The sequence below is a fragment of the Lonchura striata genome, chromosome 7 (genome assembly GCF_046129695.1).
Source record: "Lonchura striata isolate bLonStr1 chromosome 7, bLonStr1.mat, whole genome shotgun sequence".
NCBI lineage: Eukaryota > Metazoa > Chordata > Aves > Passeriformes > Estrildidae > Lonchura > Lonchura striata.
The window spans coordinates 9,789,554-9,811,775 of NC_134609.1; the positions used below are offsets into that span (position 1 = coordinate 9,789,554).

At 36.3% G+C, this 22,222-nt stretch overlaps 1 protein-coding gene across 2 annotated transcripts in view; it reads left to right on the forward strand.

Annotated features, from left to right (window-relative positions):
• Positions 1–21,342, forward strand: part of POLR3A (RNA polymerase III subunit A) — a 31,527-nt gene extending 10,185 nt beyond the window's left edge. Inside the window, exons 14-31 of one of the 2 annotated variants that reach the window (XM_021526691.2) lie at positions 426–564; positions 1,737–1,901; positions 2,172–2,344; positions 2,945–3,056; positions 4,357–4,475; positions 5,757–5,894; positions 7,311–7,481; positions 8,279–8,392; positions 11,657–11,743; positions 11,829–11,911; positions 13,311–13,481; positions 14,049–14,142; positions 14,252–14,344; positions 14,789–14,953; positions 15,627–15,791; positions 16,131–16,262; positions 17,487–17,619; positions 19,601–21,342. In XM_021526691.2, coding sequence (XP_021382366.1) covers positions 426–564; positions 1,737–1,901; positions 2,172–2,344; positions 2,945–3,056; positions 4,357–4,475; positions 5,757–5,894; positions 7,311–7,481; positions 8,279–8,392; positions 11,657–11,743; positions 11,829–11,911; positions 13,311–13,481; positions 14,049–14,142; positions 14,252–14,344; positions 14,789–14,953; positions 15,627–15,791; positions 16,131–16,262; positions 17,487–17,619; positions 19,601–19,749 — 2,403 coding nt within the window. In that variant the 3' untranslated portion in view covers positions 19,750–21,342. Of the gene's footprint in view, positions 1–425; positions 565–1,736; positions 1,902–2,171; positions 2,345–2,944; positions 3,057–4,356; positions 4,476–5,756; positions 5,895–7,310; positions 7,482–8,278; positions 8,393–11,656; positions 11,744–11,828; positions 11,912–13,310; positions 13,482–14,048; positions 14,143–14,251; positions 14,345–14,788; positions 14,954–15,626; positions 15,792–16,130; positions 16,263–17,457; positions 17,620–19,600 lie in introns of those variants that run through there. The other variant, XM_077784566.1, reaches the window with a different exon arrangement.
• Positions 21,343–22,222: the final 880 nt, after the last annotated feature.

Sequence of the window (22,222 nt, forward strand, 5' to 3'; positions counted from 1 at the left end):
GTTCTTGACCCATGGTGATGGTACATGAATCTTTAAACTCCTGAAGTTTTAAATCAAAGGTACTTTATAAAGAAGTAATTGTGAATGTTGCAACCTGTTTGAGAAATGAAATGAAAGCAGCATCTTTGAGGTTTTTTGCCTTTCTAGTCAGAAATGGTAACATGACAGTAAGAGGGAGCAGTAATGCACACTTGTGAGTGCGGGCACATACCCTTGCTGTAAAGGATATCCATTCAGCACCCGGGGGTTTAAATCTATGAAAGATGATGTTTTTCAAAGGAATGCTACTACATTTCTACAAGTGTGATTCTCTGTAGACACGTTCTGTATATAAAGCAATTTTATAATTCAATTTTTGCTTGCTCTTTTTCTGTAGTTGTAGCATAAACTTGTAATCTTTATTCTTCTCCTTTTGTTTCTCTCAGCCTGTAACACTCTGGACAGGAAAGCAGGTTTTCAGCCTCATTCTCAAACCCAGTGATGATTGTCCTGTAAAAGCCAACCTACGAACAAAGGGCAAACAGTATTGTGGCAAAGGGGAGGACCTGTGTTACAATGATTCTTGTGAGTGACATTTGTAAAGCCATGTTTTGGGGTCTTCAAAGAAATAATAGAAATTATTGAGCTCACTGTAGGTGTTGAAGCAGTACTTTACATAAGCGTTCTTGAAATGAAAAATAAAATCTTGCAGTTTTGCTTGAGAGCTGAAGTCTGTTTTCTTAAATTAAAACCTCTTTTGTATGAGGCTCAGTTTGTCATGATGCTAACTTACTGTTTGAAGCAAAGCTTAGAAAGTGATTGTTCAGAGGGCAAATGGAGAAATTTAGTTCCTGGACAGGGGCTACTAATGCAGGGATTGCAAGTCAAACACTGTAACAAGTTAGAATATGCAGGGAAGATGAATCCCTAGGATATAAAACCATCCATGTCCTTCCAGTTAGGGATGTCAGTGGCAGATCGAATGCAAAGCACCGTGGTTGAAAAGGCAAGGCTGTAGGAGATGAGCAAGACTTTGCTTAGAATTAATTTAACATTTGTGTGGTGACTGTCAGAAAGGAACTTGAGCAGGCAGGCTTAGGCCGGTTCCTTGCTGCTCACAAGTGTAAGCTGAGGAACCATTGATTTACGCTAGTTCTGTCATGCAATGTTGCCTCAAGAAAGAATTTCCCAGTTAACACTCAAGTCCTCTCTACAGAAGACTGAGTGATTTCTGTAGATGAAAGGAATGCACTGTGTTATGACGTTGATTGTAAACATGGTGGAACAATTTCTTTCAGCCTCTAAATATTGTAGGACAAAAGGCCACAAAGCAATCCTGTTCACACTCCTGTGAACATAAGACATCATCTTTATTTCACAGTCTATTAATTTTTCAAAATATGGGAAGAGTCCATTTTCTTAGTTTAACTGGAGCACATGGTGTTGAAAATTTTAAGATTTTGTTGTTGGCTGTATTCAGTTCTCTGAAAAAAATGCATTTCTGCAGACATAGTAATTGTTTTCATAAAGTTCAGTGCAAATTCTCAAAGTCTCAAGACAACCTGGATCATGTCTTGATTTGATGTCATAAGGAATACAGCAATGACTTGCGGTTCAAGAAGATGATACCTATATTCACATTGAAAATATGGAGCATTGACAGAGCTTTTATTTAAAAATTCTCTCTCTAAGTGATTACTAGTGGGTAGTGAATGTTTTAGAAAACTGGTGAATTCTTTTTGCCTTTTCATTTCTAGATGTCACAATTCAAAATAGCGAGTTAATGAGTGGCAGTATGGACAAAGGAACACTGGGGTCAGGATCCAAGAACAACATCTTCTACATCTTGCTGAGAGACTGGGGCCAGGTGGAAGCTGCAGATGCCATGTCACGTCTGGCCAGACTTGCTCCAGTCTATCTTTGTAAGTACATTTCCTTGTAAAATAGTATTTGAATGCAGAAACAGAGAGCAAGCAAGGTTTTTGCTTCAAATATGACGTGCTGTGCTTTTAAAAAATAAGCTTCTTTTTGAATCTGGGAGACAGTGAAACAATTTATTGTGGTTATGAAGTGCTTGTGATGGTCACATGATGAGAGGCAAAATTGAAAGTTCCCAATAATATTTCCTGGATTTAATTTGTTTTCTCTATATGAGATTTAACTATCAAAATTTATTTTATTTTCAATAATAGCTAATCGTGGCTTTTCAATTGGAATTGGTGACGTAACCCCTGGGCAGGGCCTGCTAAAAGCTAAGTATGAGCTCCTGAATGCCGGCTATAAGAAATGTGATGAGTATATTGAAGCTCTGAACACTGGCAAGCTCCAGCAGCAGCCTGGTTGTACTGCAGAAGAGACACTAGAGGTAAAATTTTTAATTCATTTCACTACCCATTTGGAGTAGAGGCTTCACAAGTATATTTTTGTACATTGCGAAATCTACAGTTGTCTTTTGAAACCTAAAAATACAAGTAAATACAGTCCCTAGGCATGTAACTGGAGCTGAGTCTGCACAGACTTAAGATGTTTGTAACCATCTAAAAGTATTAGCTAAATACAGAACAACTGAAATCCTCCAGAGTGTACTGGGGTGATAGAAGAGAATTAAAATTATAAAGGTAATTGAAATAGAGTTGATTACATTGATCAAGATTTTTGTGGTTATCTTCCATGGAACACAGTGTGACTTAGTGCAATGCTCAATTTAGCTGATGTTTTTGATGCTGATAAGAGATTGTCAAGTTCTTGGATACCCTTGTCTTATCCCAACAAAGACATTTTCTTTAGCAAACTGGAAGTTAGGCAAGCTGAAATTTAAAATTGTTTTACCTGAAGCAACAATTTGGTTTCTTGGTCTTTACTGTATTTTGAATTCCTTTGACTACTGCAGGTGTTGCTGGGAGTAATAGACTTCTGTCTGTGTGTTTTTTAGCAAATTCTGAACCTCTGAAATACTGTATTTCAGGCCTTAATTCTTAAAGAACTGTCTGTTATCAGAGATCATGCTGGCAGTGCCTGTCTCAGAGAACTGGACAAGAGCAACAGTCCCCTGATCATGGCTCTCTGTGGTTCTAAAGGTAGGGACAGCTGAACTTGGCATGTGGGTTGCTCACTCCTTCACTTACTTGAACTTTATAGCTTGTTTTATACTGTCAGTTGTGCAAGTTCATGTCACAGCTGTTTTAAATGGCTTAGTTAAGTACAGGTTGGGTATAGTTAGTTAAAATGAAGCTGACCTGAAATTCTTGTGAAATTCTTTTAGTACAAGTTGAAAAACATCTTGTTTGAACTGCAGATGTTCTTAGGATTTAATCAGTAAAAAGTTTTCAGTTGTTATTCTACTTCAAATATTTATATAACAGAAAAATCAACAGTAAATGATACATTCAGAATTGGAACTAACATTTCATAAAGTCATGGAATTATTTGGAAGGGACTTTAAAGATCATATAGTTCCAACCCCCCTGCTATGGCTTGGGACATGTTCTACCAGACCAGGATGGGGCATCCACAGCTTCTCTGAGCAACCTGTTCCAGTGCCTCACCACCCTTATAATAAAGAGTTTCTTCCTGATGTCTAATCTAACCCCCACCTCTGACAGTTTAAAGTCATTCCCCCTGTTCTGTCACTACATGCCCTTATGTAAAGTCCTTCTGTCTTTCTTGTAGCCCCTCTTTAGGTACTGGAAGGTGCTATAAAGTCTCATTCTTGTGTGAGCTTTCATTTGTTTCCTTTAAGAAATTGAAGAAATCACTTTTGTCTTTTTTAGCTGTCTAATAGTTTGTGGAACGCCTCATAGTGATACACTGCGTTCTAAAGAAATACTGAACTCTAAGATGAAGAATATATTAAGTGTATAATTTTTGTGGGGGTGATGGGAAGGCATTGTTTGCAAACATATTCAGCAAATAAAACTTCTGAGTTAGTGACTTAATTCTCTGGGTCTTAATTTGTTCTAGAAGTCCTGGTAGACACTGAACCCTTTATGAAAAAATATTGTTGAAGTATGTGTATTGAAGAAATTGTGAATCAAATTACGTAGGTTAGGATCATGGGCTGTGTAAAACACAATCCATAATACAACAGAGGATAATATAAGGACTGGAGCTGAATAGTGGCATGAATGTCTATGACTCAAAGGACAAGAAAATGAAAAATTGTTGGCTGTATCATAGACTTGAGTGCCAGCCTTTGCATAAATGCTGAAATGAACAGGACGAGTAACAGAAAAGCTTCTCTAACTCTTGCAGTTCTGTTTTGATGAGCAGTTATGAGGCTAAATGATTAATTTCATGAAAGTGAAGACAGCTCAGCAGGGAAGCAGTATATTCCTCATTTGTGAGTGAAGGGCTTTCTTTTCCTTTCTGTCTTTTCAGGCTCCTTCATTAACATATCCCAGATGATTGCTTGTGTAGGGCAGCAGGCTATCAGTGGCTCCCGTGTTCCTGATGGGTTTGAGAACAGGTCCTTGCCTCACTTTGAGAAGCATTCTAAGGTAATTCTGGATGTTTACAATGGACTGTGAAGGAAAGTGAAACAAGGTTCCTTAATCCATTTTGAGGAGAATGCATGATGAAACGTATTCTCATGATATGATGAAGGAAAAGGATCATATATAGTCAAAGTAAAATGTTTTGTATGATTTGGGAGTTAACAACAGTGTTCTGAATTGATGTAGTATGTCTAGTTAGCTTGACTTTTTACATCTAAGCCTTTCTGTGTCCTTTCTAATTCAGTAAAATTAAATTGAGGTGATGATACATTTTTGGTTCTCTTGAGAGTCCTAAAAATAACTTTTTAAAGCTTCTACTGGTGTTATGTTTGACTGCACTAGTACTTTGCAGGAAAACTGCTGAATGTGTGTTGGTGCTTTTATAAAGAGGTGAGAACATGCCAGACAAATCATTCTGGTTTTTCTTATTTTCCACAAGGATAGGTACCATGGGTTACTCAGTGTTTCATGTTTCGGTCCTACATGCAGCAGTAATGACTCATGCACTTGTTAATATAATTTAGTGAGATGAATTTCTTTCGAAGGTCTGTTTGAAATCTAATGAACACTAGCAAAGGTTCTAGGTGTGAGCCCATGGTCTAGATAGTGTGTTAGCTAAGTGTCAGATGGTAGCTTTGACACTTGCATATGTGACTAAATGTCAATTTCAACTTTAGTTCTGTGACTTACTGAAAGTAGAAGAAACAACAATACTTCATGGTTTAAATGGGAAGATAAAATGTAGCTCTAGCTTTTTTCTGATTTAGAAAGCATTTAACTGTTGTTAAATAACAAAAAGTGATTTTTGACTTGAAGGGGTGCCTGCATAAATTTCATTGCAGGAACTTTCTTCAGGGGTGAGGGCAAACCATTCCAAAACAATTAATTACATACATATCTCCAGTCATATTTTTCCTGGCTTCCTTAGTCTTCAGCAAATACCTTTGCACTACTATAGCAAGATGAGCATTCTTAACTGCCGTTTATATTTTTGCAAGTTTAATGGAAGTGTTGGTGTAGTATTGGGAAGGAATAGCTGCAAATGTGACAAGGAGGAAGGAGCAACTCTGGTAAATGAGTTTGAAAGAACTAGGCAAGGATTTCTGAAACCTTTATTCAGATCTAAAATACAAATATGGAACTTGAGAGCTAAGCAGAGCTGAGGCAGCTGTCCTGTGTTGGTGGGGTTTTCAGAAAGAATTTCGATGACATGCGCCATGTCCTTCTGTAACCTTCAGAACATACATTGCATTTTAACTGTGATTTTCCCACTTTTCCCTGCAGCTCCCCGCAGCAAAAGGCTTTGTTGCCAACAGCTTCTATTCTGGCTTGACTCCCACTGAATTTTTTTTCCACACAATGGCTGGTCGAGAAGGTCTGGTGGATACAGCTGTAAAAACAGCTGAAACTGGGTATATGCAGGTAAGTGTCAGCAGAGTGAGGGTTTTATCAATCTTCCAAGATGTGGATATTCCTCCTGGGCATATCTAGTGATGGATCATGGAGAAGTGCAAACTTCTCCAGGGGGTGTGGAGTTTGTAAATGAGACCTCAGCCAATGGTACAGCAATAACTAAGCTGTTTACTCCCAAATATGGGTAAAAGTCCTTGTTCTATGCAATTACTGAGGCCTACTTTCTGTGTAGTGTGTTCCTAAATCTGATATGAATGATGTCAGAAATGCAGCTAAAGCTCCCTTTCAGTTTCTGTTCTCACTAGGTAAGAGGGACCTTGGCCATATAGGCTTAGACTGGTTCTGTAAGATTTTAGTGTCTTTGGCTGTAAATTAATGTCCCTCCAACAAAGCTTCTTGCTGTTATGTGCAGTCTTAGGATTTCTGTTCTAACATATAAGTATTTAAATTATAGCCCTCTTCCCAGTGTAACAGACAGTAGAAAAGCCAAGATAATCTGGGGTTGGGAACACATCCCAGGATACACAAGTAACTGCACAAAGACAGAAAAAAATCACACCTTTTAGGGTGGGTGACTAATTAGACCATTTGTCTCCAAAACTAATGGAATAATCTTGGCATGTGTGCAAGTATTTACAGATATATATAAATATAATAGGCAACCTACAGAATACTTTTCCTCTTTAAATTTCTTCTTATATCAATGAATTGTAGCACTTGGACTTTGAAATTAAAAAAAAATCCTAACGATTATTTTATCTTACCTTTTTTCTCACCAGGAAAAAAACCATACCAATTTATAGTCTAGTTTAAGTGATAAAATTTGCTTTCAGGGACCAATGAAGTCCGTCTTTCAAGTAAAAAATGTTTTTAATATAAAATGTTTCATAACATGCTTTCCTTTTGGGAAATGCAAAGGAATATGGTAGTTAAGGGATTTCCCAATATAAGGAGTTAATGTAGGAGAAGCAGATAACCCAGATAGAAAAATGGCTTTAGCAGGTGGCCTCTTTGTTTTTTCTCAGTGAAAACAATCGTTGAGTGCTTCTGCTTTCATATACAAGAAGTACTTTATGCCTTGAGAAATAAATCTGCTTGGGAGAATGAGTGTTATGTCAAAAAAACCCACGCAAATAAATCCCCTGAACTACAATAGGTTTTTGCAGCTTAGCATTAGGTCTTCAATACAATGGAATTCTGAATGTGGAGTGTGTTGTTGCATGAAATTTTGTTGACTTTTATGTTCTGTGGAATGTACAGTAAAGCCTGAGGGTAATGTATGATTTTAAGTAGGTTTTCATGCCTGCTCATCACTGTGTCGTATTTATTTCCCAAGTCTGGTTTCTTTACTTCTTGTATTGCAAATCAACAGCTATTTTTAAAAATACCCATTTTACTTTCCTTGTACCTTTTTCTTCCTTTCAGAGACGTCTGGTAAAATCCCTGGAAGATCTTTGCTCACAGTATGATTTAACAGTGAGAAGTTCTACTGGTGACATTATACAGTTTATTTATGGAGGAGATGGCTTAGATCCTGCAGCTATGGAAGGAAAGGATGAACCACTGGAATTCAAGAGAGTTCTAGACAATATCAGGGTAAGGATTGCTGATATCCTTATTGAAAGTGTGAAAATACTGTTAAGCATGGAGAAGAAAGTAGTAAATAAGGGGAAAAATTGCTTCTCTGGAAGTATTTCCTTTCAAACTGCCTTTTTGTAATGGTCCTGGTCAGTCTTTCAGGATGTGTATTCTAAGAGTAATAGGTATTTTTTCCAGTGGAGCAGAGCAATTTGTGTACAGACACCAAAACGTGTATTAGCTGTGAAAAGTAAAATTTCTTTCTGTGTTTGAACATAGTTTTATGGCCTAATATCCAACTCACTAGATAAATTACTGCTGGTTTATTTGGGTACTAGTTTGGTATATTGCAGATATTAATTCTCTATTAAATCAAGACAGATGTTCCTTGAGTTCAGCTGGCTGGTGGTTCAATAATATTGTCATGTTTGAAGACTTGTGTTGGTCAGTTTTGGTTTTGTGGTTGATTGGTGTGTTGTGACCCCCTTCCCCCAGAAAAAAGCCTTTTAGTGAAGTAACCTTTTAGATTTCTGTAATATGAGTGTAAAAAATGGGTCCAATTAGAAATGTCTGGGTGTATACCTTCAGATTTGCAGAAATTAGTAGGCATTGATGTGGCCCTTCTCTCCACAGTAGTCTAATGTATAGTAAACCATGACCAACCCAAAAAAACCCCATTAAACAAACTACAAAAAGACACAACCAGAAATAAAGAATGCTTTTATTCAGTTCTACATATCTGTGTTCTGTGTCTTTGCAATGGAGTTTTTGTGCATGTGCTGTCTGTGGATAAGTCATGTTTTTTTCCTGTGAAGGCTGTCTATCCATGCCGAAGTGAACCAGCCCTTAGCAAAAATGAATTGGTGTTAACATCCGAGTCCATAATGAAGAAGAATGAATTTCTTTGCTGCCAAGACAGTTTTCTGCAGGTAATTATCTCACTTCCTTATCACACTGTGTTTAACTTTTCCTTGTGATTTAAGGACAGGACTTTAGCCTATCTGGGGACTACTTACATGGCTTTTGAGGGTGAGTGTAGGTTCACATGACTGCTTGCACTTGAAATTGTAAAAATCAATTTGTTTGAAAGAGCATTTGGCAATTTTAATACTTATGAGAGCAACCACTCTCAAGACTTCCTTGAGAATCACTGATCAAAACTGTAGAATTAACCTTACATCCATATAAAACTGTTACCTTGATCAACCTTCTGATAACTGGCAGTGATGACTACAAGATTTATTTCATGACCTGTGTTTGAAGAGTTTCTTTTTAATAGATCAGAGTGTTTCAGAGCACAAGGTAAACCTGAATTGCACTTCCATTGATAGTCAAGTTGAAAAAATGGTTGTCTATATTTGAAATACGCTGTAAATCTTAAATGCAAGTCTGAAGGAAAAGAAATCAAATAATTTAGTATCAGAGTCTGGGATAAAGCTGTTATTTGAAGTATTTATATTTTAAAATTATTAAAGTTTAAATAATTGTTATTAATTTCAGAAGCACAGATATGGCTACATCATCTTAGTGATAATTAGCTTAAGATTTTTAAAGTTTTAGATAGTTACATTTTCTTCTTTCCTTTCTTTTCTGTTCATCCTTGAAGACATTAACTGAGACAGGTTATGAAAAATATAATGAGGTAATTGTAGCATGTGTGTGCACTGTGTGAGCATTTATTAATGTTAGTGCTTTTTAGGTAAAGATGTGTGTATAGTGCTGAAGTAATTTATTAGCATATATACATGACTGCTTGTTAAATTATGACATAAGTGTTCATCACAATTACTTAACTTTCTTAATGTGAAAACTGAAACATTAATTAATAGCCATTGCTAAATTCGAGGATTTTGAGGAAGCTTCTGTCAGTACTGGATACTTCCTTCTAAAAATCATTCCTTCAGTCTCCAGGGATATGAGCATGTTTTTCTGGTGTTTTCCTTTCCCTTCCTCCACTTCTCCATCCCAGAACAGAGAATTCCAGTGGCTCCTTCACTGCAAGGATTGCAATGTGAGCAGTGCTTCTGGTGTGTAGATGGCCCCATTAACCTGGCTGCTGGGACACACAATGCAAACCCTGAGAGAGTGTGGTTTGCACTCTGAACTGCCCTTTTGGCAAAGCAGTAAGGAGGAGCTGGTGAGGCCTGTGCTGAGCCACATCTTACTGAGCCGGTTTGGTGCCTTTTTGTTAAGACTTCACAGATTTAGAAGTTGTAGAAAAAAATCAATGTTTTTTTGAGTCCACTCTGGAAGTTAGATAGCTGTGCTCATGAAGTACAGTTTTCACTAAAGGTTGTAATTCCAGAGAAGGAGATAGGCTCAGCAAAGAGTGAGCTACGTTTTCATTGCATTTGTAGCAAAAATTTATCCATAGTTTGGATAAAATGCCAGCAGATGAAAGCTGAGAAGACTAAGTCATTTCCTCTTTTAGGTCTTCTGGATCAATAAAAATTTGACAATGAAAAATAAGTTTTCAGAGATTTATCTTCCACCTTTTCTGACTCTGATGTATGGAAATAATATATAATTTGAGTACCTTGTTCAGAATTATATGTAGTAATTGAGTTATCGTGTTGGAGTTGTTTGGATTTTTTTTAACATACTTTGGAACTTGGGCACTGTTAAAGAGGAAAAGTCTTCTGCAAGTCCTGCAACATGCCTTTTTTTATGCACTTCTAGTAAAAAGATTAACTTCCTAATTCCATTTATTGCCTAAACATTTACTTTAGGAAATCACATTATCAATTTTTTGCAAATATTTTGGGGTCAAAAGCCTTTAATATGTCCAAATATATTATTTGTGAATCATGCTACTTACTGCAGGGCAGAAAAAGGGGCAGAAATATAAGAATGCATCCTGTCATCCAAATGGGAAAGCAACTTTGAAGCATCCATTCCAGCAGCACCTCTGTTGTGTGCTCTGCCTTTTGAGCTTGGTTCTGGTACACACAGAAAATAACATACTCTCTGGAAATATCTTGAATGCCAATAAGAACGTTGTTATTTTGAGAGTGAAAATTCTGTTAGAATGTAATAGAAGCATTTTCATAATGATTCAATGAACTCAGCTGTGGAAAAATAAAAAAAAGACAGTCCCTCAGATACTTACTCAGTTTTGCAAGTGATTGTCAGTGCTCAGCTGACTGGTTGCAAAGAATCCAGTACCTAGTGCAGAAGAGGTGGTGCTGCGTACCCATTGCTCTGTTTGTTAGGCAGGACTAATGGGGTAGAAAGGATTTAAAAGGACTAAAAAATTGAAGTATTTGTTTCTCTATGGAGGCTTTCCTAAATCATGGTTGAAATAGATGGGAATCCTTTCCTCTTGCTTTTTGTTTATATTTTGGTTTTGATAACCTTGTGTTATGGTAATGACTTGCACCAAGTCCACATTTGTGGAAAAGTTTAATCATGGATCTCATATTTCATGACTTCTAGTGTACATGTATATGTCCAATGTATAATGACCAAATTATCTTTTATAGAATAAATGTTGGATATTTTTCTAATACTATTGTTTCAGTTTCTGTTCCAGTAAAGATTATTAGATCTTTTGGGTAAGCCTGGTAAGAGTGAAAGGTATATGTACTATGACCTATTAAACGCAATTTTCTGCAAGACCTCTCTACAGCTTAGAGAAGTTACTTGAATCATATTAGGTAAAGACTGATATATAACAGTTTTGAGGGTTTTTCTCACAAATAAAATACATCTTACATCTCTGAAATCTGTCCAGCAGATGTACTTCCTCTCTTGCCACAGTCTTTCCATTTTGACTATTTTGAATACTGAGGAATGAGTGAGAATCTATTTGTGTCAGTATTGCCAAAAAATAAGATTTTTGAGGTGTTTTTTTTTTTTTTAGTTTTTAAGTCACTTTCACTAAGTGTTGGATAGGAAGGAAGGGTCAGCCCAAGGCAGGTATCTTCACCTGTCAGAGTGTGCTCAGGAAGGATGCTTTTATTCAGCATGGACCATAATCTTCATGTACTGCTACTGATTTGTGGCTACACCAAAGTGGATCTGGTTTGCTAAACTCTAATGTATGTGTTTATCTAAATTTTAATGTTCCTCTCTTCATATTGTGCATTAATAATTTATTGTAAATATTTTGAGCTTAAAGTAAGTAACTTATTATTCAAGACTTCAGTATGGAGACCATGTCTTTGTTTACTGTGGTTTTAATGTGATTTCAGGAAATTAAAAAGTTTATCAAAGGTGTTTCTGAGAAGATAAAAAAAACGAGGGACAAGTATGGAATTAATGACAATGGCACAACAGAGGTAAATAGTTTCAATGGGGTAATGATGTAGTTCTTCTCAATCTTCATGAGTTGTTGCTTTTCCAACTATTCCATTCTCTTTTCAGCCAAGAGTTTTGTATCAGTTGGATAGGATTACTCCAACACAACTAGAGAAGTTTCTAGAGACTTGTAGAGACAAATACATGAGGTGAGTCTTTACCTGCTGTGTTCCCAGTGCTGCTGTTTTGTTGGTAATGTCTGGGTGTATTTTGCTGGTTTTACTCTATGTATGTTGGTTCTGTTGTGAATGCAGTTCAACGAATTAGAAACAATCGGATCCAATGGCATAAACATCGCAAGACAAAGGTAGGATGCAAAAAAAAAAAGTATCACTGTCTAGAGGTGGGCTTGTTAAGGCAGAGTCTTGCACAAAAGTTCTAGAGGTCTAACAGGTGGGATTTTTACATTTATCTTGAGTCAGAATCAGATCCTTTCATTAATAAACTTGGGTATCCTTTTACATTGTAAAGAAATGCTTTATGTTTTATTTTATATTTCTTGAATACGCAAAGCTGCCTGCTTGTGCTTAAGCACTTTCCTTCTAAAGTAACAGTGATCATACCAACAAGCACAGTTTCAGCATTTAGCTACTCATTACTTATAGCCACAGAATGTGTTTTGACAGCAGACTCTGGTAAAAGCCAAAAGTGATAGGATTCAGAGTAAGGGAGGATATTGTTTAAACACTTCACATTCTTACACCCACTGCCAGACATGTTTCCTTCCCTCCCCCTCTTGCAGGAGGTTTTTGAAAACCTTAAATGAGTCCATGCAGAACAAAGTCTAAATAGATGAGTTTCAAATTGATATTAACCTTGATAGCTGTTCTTGACCTACTCAGTCCGAGGAATTATATCACAGTTTGTTCTAAAATATTCTTTTTAGAACATTTTTAATGCACTCATAGGATCCTTTTGTTTGTTATTCTTGGTTTCTACTGAGGTAGTGCTGGTGTGGATGTTCTAATCTCTTTATCCATTGAGATTTATTTTACTTACTTAGACTTCTCAGATTTGGACATTGACATGCAGCCATGGGTGATCTCTCCTTTGTGGCCTACCTGCATCAATTGTTTCCTAATGTTTTATTCTTCTAGAAAATTGTTGTCTATTTTTAAGTTCCTAACTATTTTAAAGCAATTACCAGTTTTTTTGCTTTCCCTTATTTGGACTACTTGTTTACATTTGTCTTGTGTTTTTAGATGTAAATTATCATTTTTACTGTAATAAGTAAGTGTTAGGATATAGAATTTTCCTGAAGGGAGAATCATGGATCTAGTGCTTGAAGCTTAGGATGAAGAGGACAAGCATTTTGTAATCTGTAACGGGAGCTATACTGTAACTGTGAAATGCTTTTATAACGGGGCATCTTCTTGCTTTACATGAGATCAGTCTTAAACTATTGGTAACCTTTCAACCTCTCCTGTTCTTTTGCTAAAATAATAACAAATTTTTCATGTATTTACCAGAACAGTTTCTATCTGTTGTTTGCTTATGATCTTATACCTTACTCACTTCTATATTTCTTTCTATATTTTTTTTAATCAGGGCACAGATGGAGCCTGGTTCTGCAGTAGGAGCTCTTTGTGCACAGAGCATTGGTGAGCCTGGCACACAGATGACTCTGAAGACTTTCCATTTTGCTGGTGTTGCTTCAATGAACATTACTTTGGGTGTGCCAAGAATCAAAGAAATTATTAATGCTTCAAAGGCTATTAGGTACAAATATTGTTTTGATCTGTTGGTGGTTTCTTTTCCTCTGCCCAAGTGAAAGCTGATGGGTAAATTTGCAATACGTGATGGCACTTCCCTGTCCTCAGCAATATACTAGACACCATTCAATGCAAATACTCAAAACAACAAAAATCTGATGTCTGCTCAACTGTGATACTTAAGCCCAGAGAGAAAAATCAAATAAAGGAAACTGATTATTTTTTAAGTATATTTCCATAGACCTCTCGCCTATTGTGAAGTGCTCGGGTGCTTAGCAATACTTGAAGCATACCTATTTCGAGGTATGCATGAAGCCATGCTTAAATAATACTAGAATAACATTTACCATGAAAGTCACTAGTACTTGTGTGTTTTCTTGTTTTTACCAGCCTGAAGTATCTGAACAGTAATTTTTCTTAAATACACCCGAGAAAGTTGAAGATCTCTTTATCTTTCTATATACTGCTCTAGATAAGAGATAAATTCCATAAGGCAGGCTGTAATTCCAGTTACCATCTGTACTCTAGCTGAACAATTTCCTAGCTGGGTTTTTGTGTGTGTTTATTCTTGTAGCACCCCTATTATAACAGCTCAGTTGGACAAAGATGATGATCCTGATTTTGCTCGTCTGGTTAAGGGAAGAATTGAGAAAACTTTGTTAGGAGAGGTAAGAAAATGGTACTATTGCTAACACTTTAAATGTATGAATTAGCCAATTGCAATGGGGCATTTTAGCTATTTATGCATGCTAATTGTTTTGTCCTTGTCTCTTAAAGATTTCTGAATATATTGAGGAAGTGTTTCTTCCAGATGATTGTTTCATCCTAGTGAAGCTGTCTTTAGAGCGCATTAGACTACTGAGATTAGAGGTGAGTTGTTCAGTTCTTACACAGATTATTCCTTGGATACGTTACAAATGGTCTCTTAATCCTGTGTCAGTAATCACACCAGGGGAAACTAAAAAAAAGGAAGCAAATGATGTGGATGTTGTGTGGCTACATTACATCTGGAAGGGTCCCTTTTTTTTCCTTGCTAAGTGGATAATTCCCCCTTTATTTGGACATGAGAGAGCATACGTTTGTGCTTTGCTAAACACGGGGATGCCATTTCTGTGCATTGGTTAATGTACAGGCTGGCACTCTCAGCATAGGATACAATTTCATGCAGTTTATAAGACTGATTTAGAAGAGAATATTTGAGGGGTTTTTTCTTACATTTTTCCTTTTTATCATCTGTGAAAGATTGCTCCATTTATTTGAGAATTGATATCTGCTGTGATAACCCCCATATTTGCTGGTTGCCTTTTGGCACAGGTGAATGCCGAGACTGTGCGCTACTCGATTTGCGTCTCTAAACTCAGAGTGAAGCCTGGGGATGTGGCTGTCCATGGAGAAGCAGTTGTGTGTGTGACCCCTCGTGAAAATAGCAAGAGTTCCATGTATTATGTGTTGCAGTCCCTCAAGGAAGAACTACCAAAGGTAAAAGCTAAGGCTCTGTGATGCTTTTGTGGGAGGTAATCAGTAGTAATAATTTGTTCCATGGTGGCAAGATGAAATAATTCTTGTCAGTATTTACAGTGATGATAGGCTGGGTCAGTAACTCTTAGATTGTGATGGTACTGCCTTGCTGTTGAAACTAAGCTATCCTTTACTAGTATTTGTAAATAAAATGGAAGCTTTGATACTTCCCTTACAACATTTATTGAAGCATTCAAAGTGCAGCAGTTGTATGAAGTAGTTACATCTGCTTTCCGCTGCGTCTAGAATTGAACTACATGACAGTATCTGGCATTTTTTCAGCTTTCTGTGAGGAGACTGCATACTCTGGATTTTAAAAACAGAGATAAGGGAACCTTTATTATTAGCAGCTTGCCATTTTATTTGTATGGGTCTGCCAACATTCAGACACACAAACCAGAGTTGGGAATGTCTGACATAAAATATAACATGTAGCTAGTGGGTAAGGTTTATAGTACAGTGTCAGTTTTGCACTAGTATATTTAATACCAAGAAATGTTACTCATATGTGTTCTGAGTGAGCCTTTACTCCAGGTACTAGACCTTCTCAACAGGTTTGAATGCTGGTAAGTGTTACCCTTTTTTACTGTGTTACTGAACATCAAAGTTACTAGGGATTCCTTGTTTTGTAAAGGTTGTAGTGCAAGGCATACCAGAGGTTTCCCGAGCTGTCATTCATGTTGATGAACAAAGTGGAAAGGAAAAATACAAACTTCTGGTTGAAGGTGATAATCTACGAGCTGTTATGGCTACTCATGGAGTGAAAGGAACAAAAACATCCTCTAACAACACTTATGAGGTAATGTCTAAATGGGTGCTGGGGGGTTTTCCCTATAGCATCTTTATTACAAGTACTTGTTTGTGCTCAGATGCAGCAGTTGATATGAAATTAAGCCTGATTCCACTAGTATGTATCAGAATGCATTAACACAAAAGAATAATTCACTGACAGCACTGTTCACCTCAGAGAAGCTGTTTCTTTAAATATTTTTCAAATGGAGCAATTTAAAAGGGTAGTCCTAGAAATGGAGTATCAATATGCTATTAGATGGTATTTATTCCAGGAATATACTTGCTCCGAGCACTTGGTTCCTCATTCATGTAATATGCAACAATCATGTAACAATCTCTTGTGTAGGTAGAGAAAACTCTGGGAATTGAAGCTGCTCGGACGACCATTATCAATGAGATTCAATACACGATGGTGAACCATGGCATGAGCATTGACAGGAGACATGTTATGTTATTGTCTGATCTAATGACTTACAAGGTTTGTACTATGGTTTTTCTAAATGTTATGTTGGCCTCTTTATACAAATTAATTTTATCATGTTTGAGAAGGGTGAGGGAGCTCAGGAGATGGAAATTCATTCTGAGCTTAAAGAATTCCAAATTGTACTGACCTAATATTGTAATTTGTATTTTACACAAAATGCTTAATTACTCTAGTTCTTTGGGGAGGGCGGATCTACTTTGACTAAAAACAAATTGATATAATGATTACGAAATGATAATTTCATATTAAAATAGGAATCCTAAAAATTATGGTGTGAAAAACAACTGTTTGGGTAGCCATGCATGCAGTTTAAGGCTTGCTGTGCAGAAACGCCACAGGGAGTGGTTTGTAACAGCTGCACCATATGTGAGAGGCAAAGGATACAGACATTACATATAGAATCAGCTGACATGAACAGTCTTACACAACATGTTAGTACAAAATCATCTGCTCTTTACTGATTGATTTTCTTTCTTTCACATCCAGTTTTTAGGGTTCAGTTACTACACTTACTGAAGTAAGACTTTGGAATTTGCCTGCCAGAGTGCAAGGGTTTAATTTGGGTGAAATGGATAGGAGTTCTGATTTGTTCCAAAACTGCAGAGCTTTGTTGTACTGAGCAGCAGCAGTCCCCAGGGCTCTGATTCTATGAAGCTGCAGCGCAGCAGTACAAAAGGGCATCAGAGTGCCATGTTTTAAACTTGGTGGGCTCCTACCATGCATTCTTTTGCCTGTACTTCTGACTTGGGCTTCTTTGTGCAATCTGATATAATCGGGATGTTTCTAAGAAATATAGGCATAAACAAGTCAAGCTAGTTTAAAAAGGTAATTACCTTTTTTTCTGGAGAATGAAGAAATGAAGATTTAGCATCTTCTGTAGTCTCCTGGCAGCTGAGGTCAGATTTATCAGTAGATAATAGGCTCTCAAACCCTGCTGGAGTTTGTAACTCAGCAGTCATTTTATAATTGTGGGTTTTTTTCTCATGGCCACATTTCTTTCAATTTTTTCAATACTTAAGATCTATTCAAGAGCTAATAACTATTTATAGCAGGTTATATATGATGTATGACTTTTGTTTTATGTAAATATTCATTACTGCCAAACTATTAACCTTCAGTAAATTCAACTGTGACTCAGTGTATTACGACAATACTCTGTTATAGACAGTGTATTTATTTATTTACTCAGGCTTACTCTGGGTTTTTTCATCAAACAAGGGTGAAGTTCTGGGCATTACCAGGTTTGGACTGGCAAAAATGAAGGAAAGTGTGTTGATGCTGGCTTCTTTTGAAAAGACTGCAGACCATCTCTTTGATGCTGCCTACTTTGGACAGAAGGATTCTGTTTGTGGTAGGTATTGCAAAGTCTGTTACAGTTTGTGGTCCTCTACCCAGCATCTGTAAAACCTCTTCAAAGCATTGGAGTTTTGTCCTTGTTAAGCTTCCTGTTCAGCTCATATGTAGAAGACTTCAGGCTAAATTCAGCCTTGAGACTAATTATTCTAGAAGTCTTAGAAGTCTGAGATCTTGAAATAAGTATATTTGTTGGATGTTTCTTAAAATAGACTTTGAGTAATTTGGTTTTACTTCTCACCCTAGATCTCAGTGAAATACTAGGAAATTTGTCCCACAATCAGTAGTTCTGGTCTTTCAATTGTGAAAGTTTATCTTCAACACCTAGAACTATTGAATAAATCTAGTACCTCACTCACTGTTTAGGTTTCATTTTCATTCCTGCTAAGAAGTAGGAAGACAGGTACATCTTAGCCTAGCTGAAGATCTTACTCTTACCTGATTGCTTAGGTCATTTAGCACTTATACCTAGAAATAAGCAGAAAGGCCAAGTTCTTCACATCTTCATTTAGTTCTAATCTAAATAGATGAAAATTGTGGGTCTTTGTTTTTTAATGAGAAGCCTTGTTTATTAGTATTCATGTCATTAACAGCAGACAAGATACTTGTCAGAAATTTCTTTTTAAATGTATCTGTTCCTGAGTTTTAAATTTAAGTACATTAGCAGCCACTGAATCATCTTAGCGAGTTCACAAAAGAATCTGGTAGATTTTGAAAATACATGACTGCATATGCACAAGCGTGTGCATGCCCACATACCTACAGCAAACAGAAAACCCAGTAAATGAGTTCTGGCATTCCATTTGTCTCTTTATTTTTTATCTTTGCCATGTGCTCTAATATTTGGAATTGAAATAATTTTGGGGTTTTTGTAATGCCTTTGCCCCCATTCTTTTCTGATTTTCTTCTCTTTTAAGCTACATGTATTTTGGGACTGAATTGTTAAAAAGTCTTTCTAACTGGTTAAATGGAGAAAAGAAGTAAAGCAGGTTTCACTCTTTTCAAGATCTGTTTATGCCATACCTACCCTCCTGGAGCTAGAATTGGGAGTTTCTGGGTACTAATGAAATACAGAAATTTGCATGCATTATGCAAAAGTTAACTAGTTAACTAGATATACTTATGTGTATATATAGGTAGTCTTAGTGTAGCCAGTTTCAAACAGTGCTTTGTGCACAGTATTTTCTGAATCTTCATTTGTATACATTTAAATTGTGAATCAAGTCAGAATTTTAAGCAAATTTATTTCATCCTTTCTGCATTCAAATGTACAGCTATTTTTCGGTATCTACTTCAACATTTATGTGAAGGACAATCTAGTTATACTCCTGAGAATGTGTAAAAATGTCATTTAGATCATAACAGTGTGCTGAGAGAGAAACACTGGTATCTGAGAGCTTGCTTTGAGTGTGGAACACTCTTTGGAAAAGTCGTGCACGTTGGTAGATCTGGAATGTAAATGTGTCAGCGCATTGCAGTGGAAATGCTACAACTATCAAAAATCATTGGGACAGACTCAATGTTTCACTTCAAAACAAGCACTTTTTGAGTGGTGAAAATGCCAGGAGCGTTACAGCTCAAGTAGTTCAGTGTCTTTCTCACTGGGATCTTGGGGAGGTTTCAAGGGAACCCTGCCAGGTTTGACTGAAGCCTTAGCACTGAATCATAGGATGAACATGAAGTAAGTTTGCCTAGCATCTTCTGCTATGAGCACTGCATGGGACATGTTTTCTCTAAAAACAAGCCTTCTGAAGGGCTTTCATTATTGGAGAAGATGCTTAGGTTAGGTTGAGCTTTTCCTGTAGAATTTAGCACTATTTAAGTGACATACTGGTCTGATGACCATAACATTTAACTTTGTCCTTACATGTGAAGTTCAATGTTTTGTAGGCAGCACAAAACAGAATGGGCAAGTGAAAGTAGTTTTGTAAATCCCTACTGTTCAAATATTCACTGTGTTTGTTTGGTTTTTTCCCTAGGTGTTTCTGAGTGCATCATCATGGGAATTCCAATGAATATTGGAACAGGTCTCTTTAAACTGTTACACAGAGCGGACAAAGAATCAACCCCTCCCAGACGGCCTCTGATATTTGATCATAATGAATTTCATATTCCCATTGTTACATAGCACTTGGACATAAAACAAGATAGCAAACCAATAAATAGTAAGCAGTCATTATTTAAATTAAGCAAAGTGTATTATCAGTTCTATGTATCTCAGTAGAAGTGAATGGGTAAGTGAAATTATATGAAAAGAACTGCCCAGTTGTTCACCACCTGTGGTTAGCACAGACCCTGAAAGGACAGAGTGCACCGGAGAGTGGAAACAAATTGAAAATGGTTTTCTTTTTCATGTGATAGTGTTAGCTTTTTCTGTTACCCTTATTGGGTCCAAGCTGTTAATAACTCAGTATTTATTTAATGTGTATTCAGATTTTTTTAAAAAACAAAAAGAAAATTGCAAGAGTTCTGTGAGCTTGCCCAGAGTGCTTTTGGATATGTCCTTTCAGCAGGAGCTGCTGCAGAGGTCAGTCTACAACTTCTAGCAACAGGAACTTAAGAAAGCTGGAACCAAGTCTGTGATCAATTCATCATGAGTTCAGGAGCACTGTTCAAAGTGTTTGAAATATTTCTGTTTGCTTTTTATAGTTTTTATGGGATTTTCTTTATCCCAAGTTACTATCCAGTAAATTATTTTCCCCCCAGGATTCTGTTTTGGGACCATATGTACAAGAAGCTCTATACTGTGGATGCTACTGAATTCTGAGAAGACTGTTGTAAGAATATTGCAAATTATAGATAGCTTTTCATATGACAGCAACTGTCTTAACTGCTGGAATTAGTAACTTACAGCAATCCTAGTTTTGGGAAGGCTTCCTAATTGAGCAGGATCACCTAAGCAACCTACTTTGGTTTTATTGTATAAAGTAGAAATTGAAGGGATGCTGGTTTTATGCATTGCCACGAAATAATTTGGAAGTATTTTTAGCTTTAGTCCACTAAAGCAGTTATCAGAATTAATATAGATCTCAAATAATTTCAGTGTAGTATGTTAAAATTATTGCAGTGCTACGGAGGGAAAGTATCTTAGTGTTTTCTCAGCAGTGTTTGGATACTCAGTGTATCAGGACATAGGTCAAGGTTGGAGATAAATGAAGTAGAGAAAGAAGCTGAAGTTGTGCCCTCATGAAGAAAAAGCAGGCTGCTGAGTATTCTAGCATTTGAAAATGAACACATTTGTGCTGCAGCTTGTCTTTACATCCACCAAAAGTGTAAGGCTACATTCAGAGACTGTAAATCTATTGGTTAATTCTTAAGGTGCCACTGTGTCTGTTTTTTAATTCATCCTCCATGCTGCCAAGATCTCATGTGAAATTTAATACAGCTATTCTCAAATTATTTTGTATTTTCAGTTGATGCTAAGATCTACATTTGCCTAGATTTTGGCAGGGAGATGGAGAATGTAGTGTGTTTATTATCTGCTCTAAAAGTTAATATATTTCACTATCTCTGTTTTAGCAATGGAAATTTCAGAATAAATTCAAGTTTTCTTTGTGATCTCAGTGAGATTGCCACTTATTTGTCTGTTTCTTTGTCAAGATGTAAATTTAACATGGGTAGGGGCTTCATGGAGAGAAAAAAAGTACTTTGTTTTATCATGGGAAATTTTACTGATAGTGCTTGACATTTTTGTGAATAAAGATTATTTTCAAGGTCTAAATGGGTGGAGTTTGTATTGGAACAAATAACCACACCTTTCCTTTTTCCTTTTTTTGGTTGGTTGGGTTTTTTATTTGTTTGGTTTTGGGTTTTGTTGGTTGGTTGTGGGGGGGGTTTTGTTTGGTTTTGGGTTTTTGTGAATGTAGAATAGCGAGCTATTTAAATGCTGAGTTCACTCTTACACGTTTTAAAATTCAGACTAAAATTACATCTTTTATCATTGTCTTAAATACAAAAATAAAAAGAAGCAGAGGTAAAGAAGGTGTGAACTTTGTGATTATTTATGGGTGTATTATATTACTGCATAATTTATTTATGGATGGGCTAGCTTCCATTTCTTTTATTTGCGTAGTTAGTAAGATAGTAGAGAATTATTAAGCTTAAATCTCAGATATTTGCAACATAAATGAATAAGTAATATAAAACCTATCTTGCTTAGAGTCACTGTCTTGTCCTTTGAGCATGCTCTGAGCCTCATGACTGTTTCAACCAAAAATAGAATGTTTACAAGAGCACTCTGAGTTAGTAATTATTGTTTGAGCTCATTTGATTGTACAGTCAGTAAACAAATTAGCTGTTGGATCTTACTCATAAGAGATTTTTTTAAGCATCAGTTTTAACAGTCAAGAAGTGGAACTTTGGAATATTAAAATTGGCATTTTTATTAAAATTTTTAGCTTTAGTTTGGGTTTAATTTTTTTAAAAATAAATACTATTTTTCACATTTTCCTCTATTTTCTAATTAATGTGCTAATTGAAATTAGTTAAGTGTAAATTTTCAAGAAATAAATTTGGTTTTGAATATCTGTATCCTGCTTTCTCATCTTCAATTTTTCCATTAAAAAAAAAATTGAACTTCTTATTAAATGAGTATTTTCTTG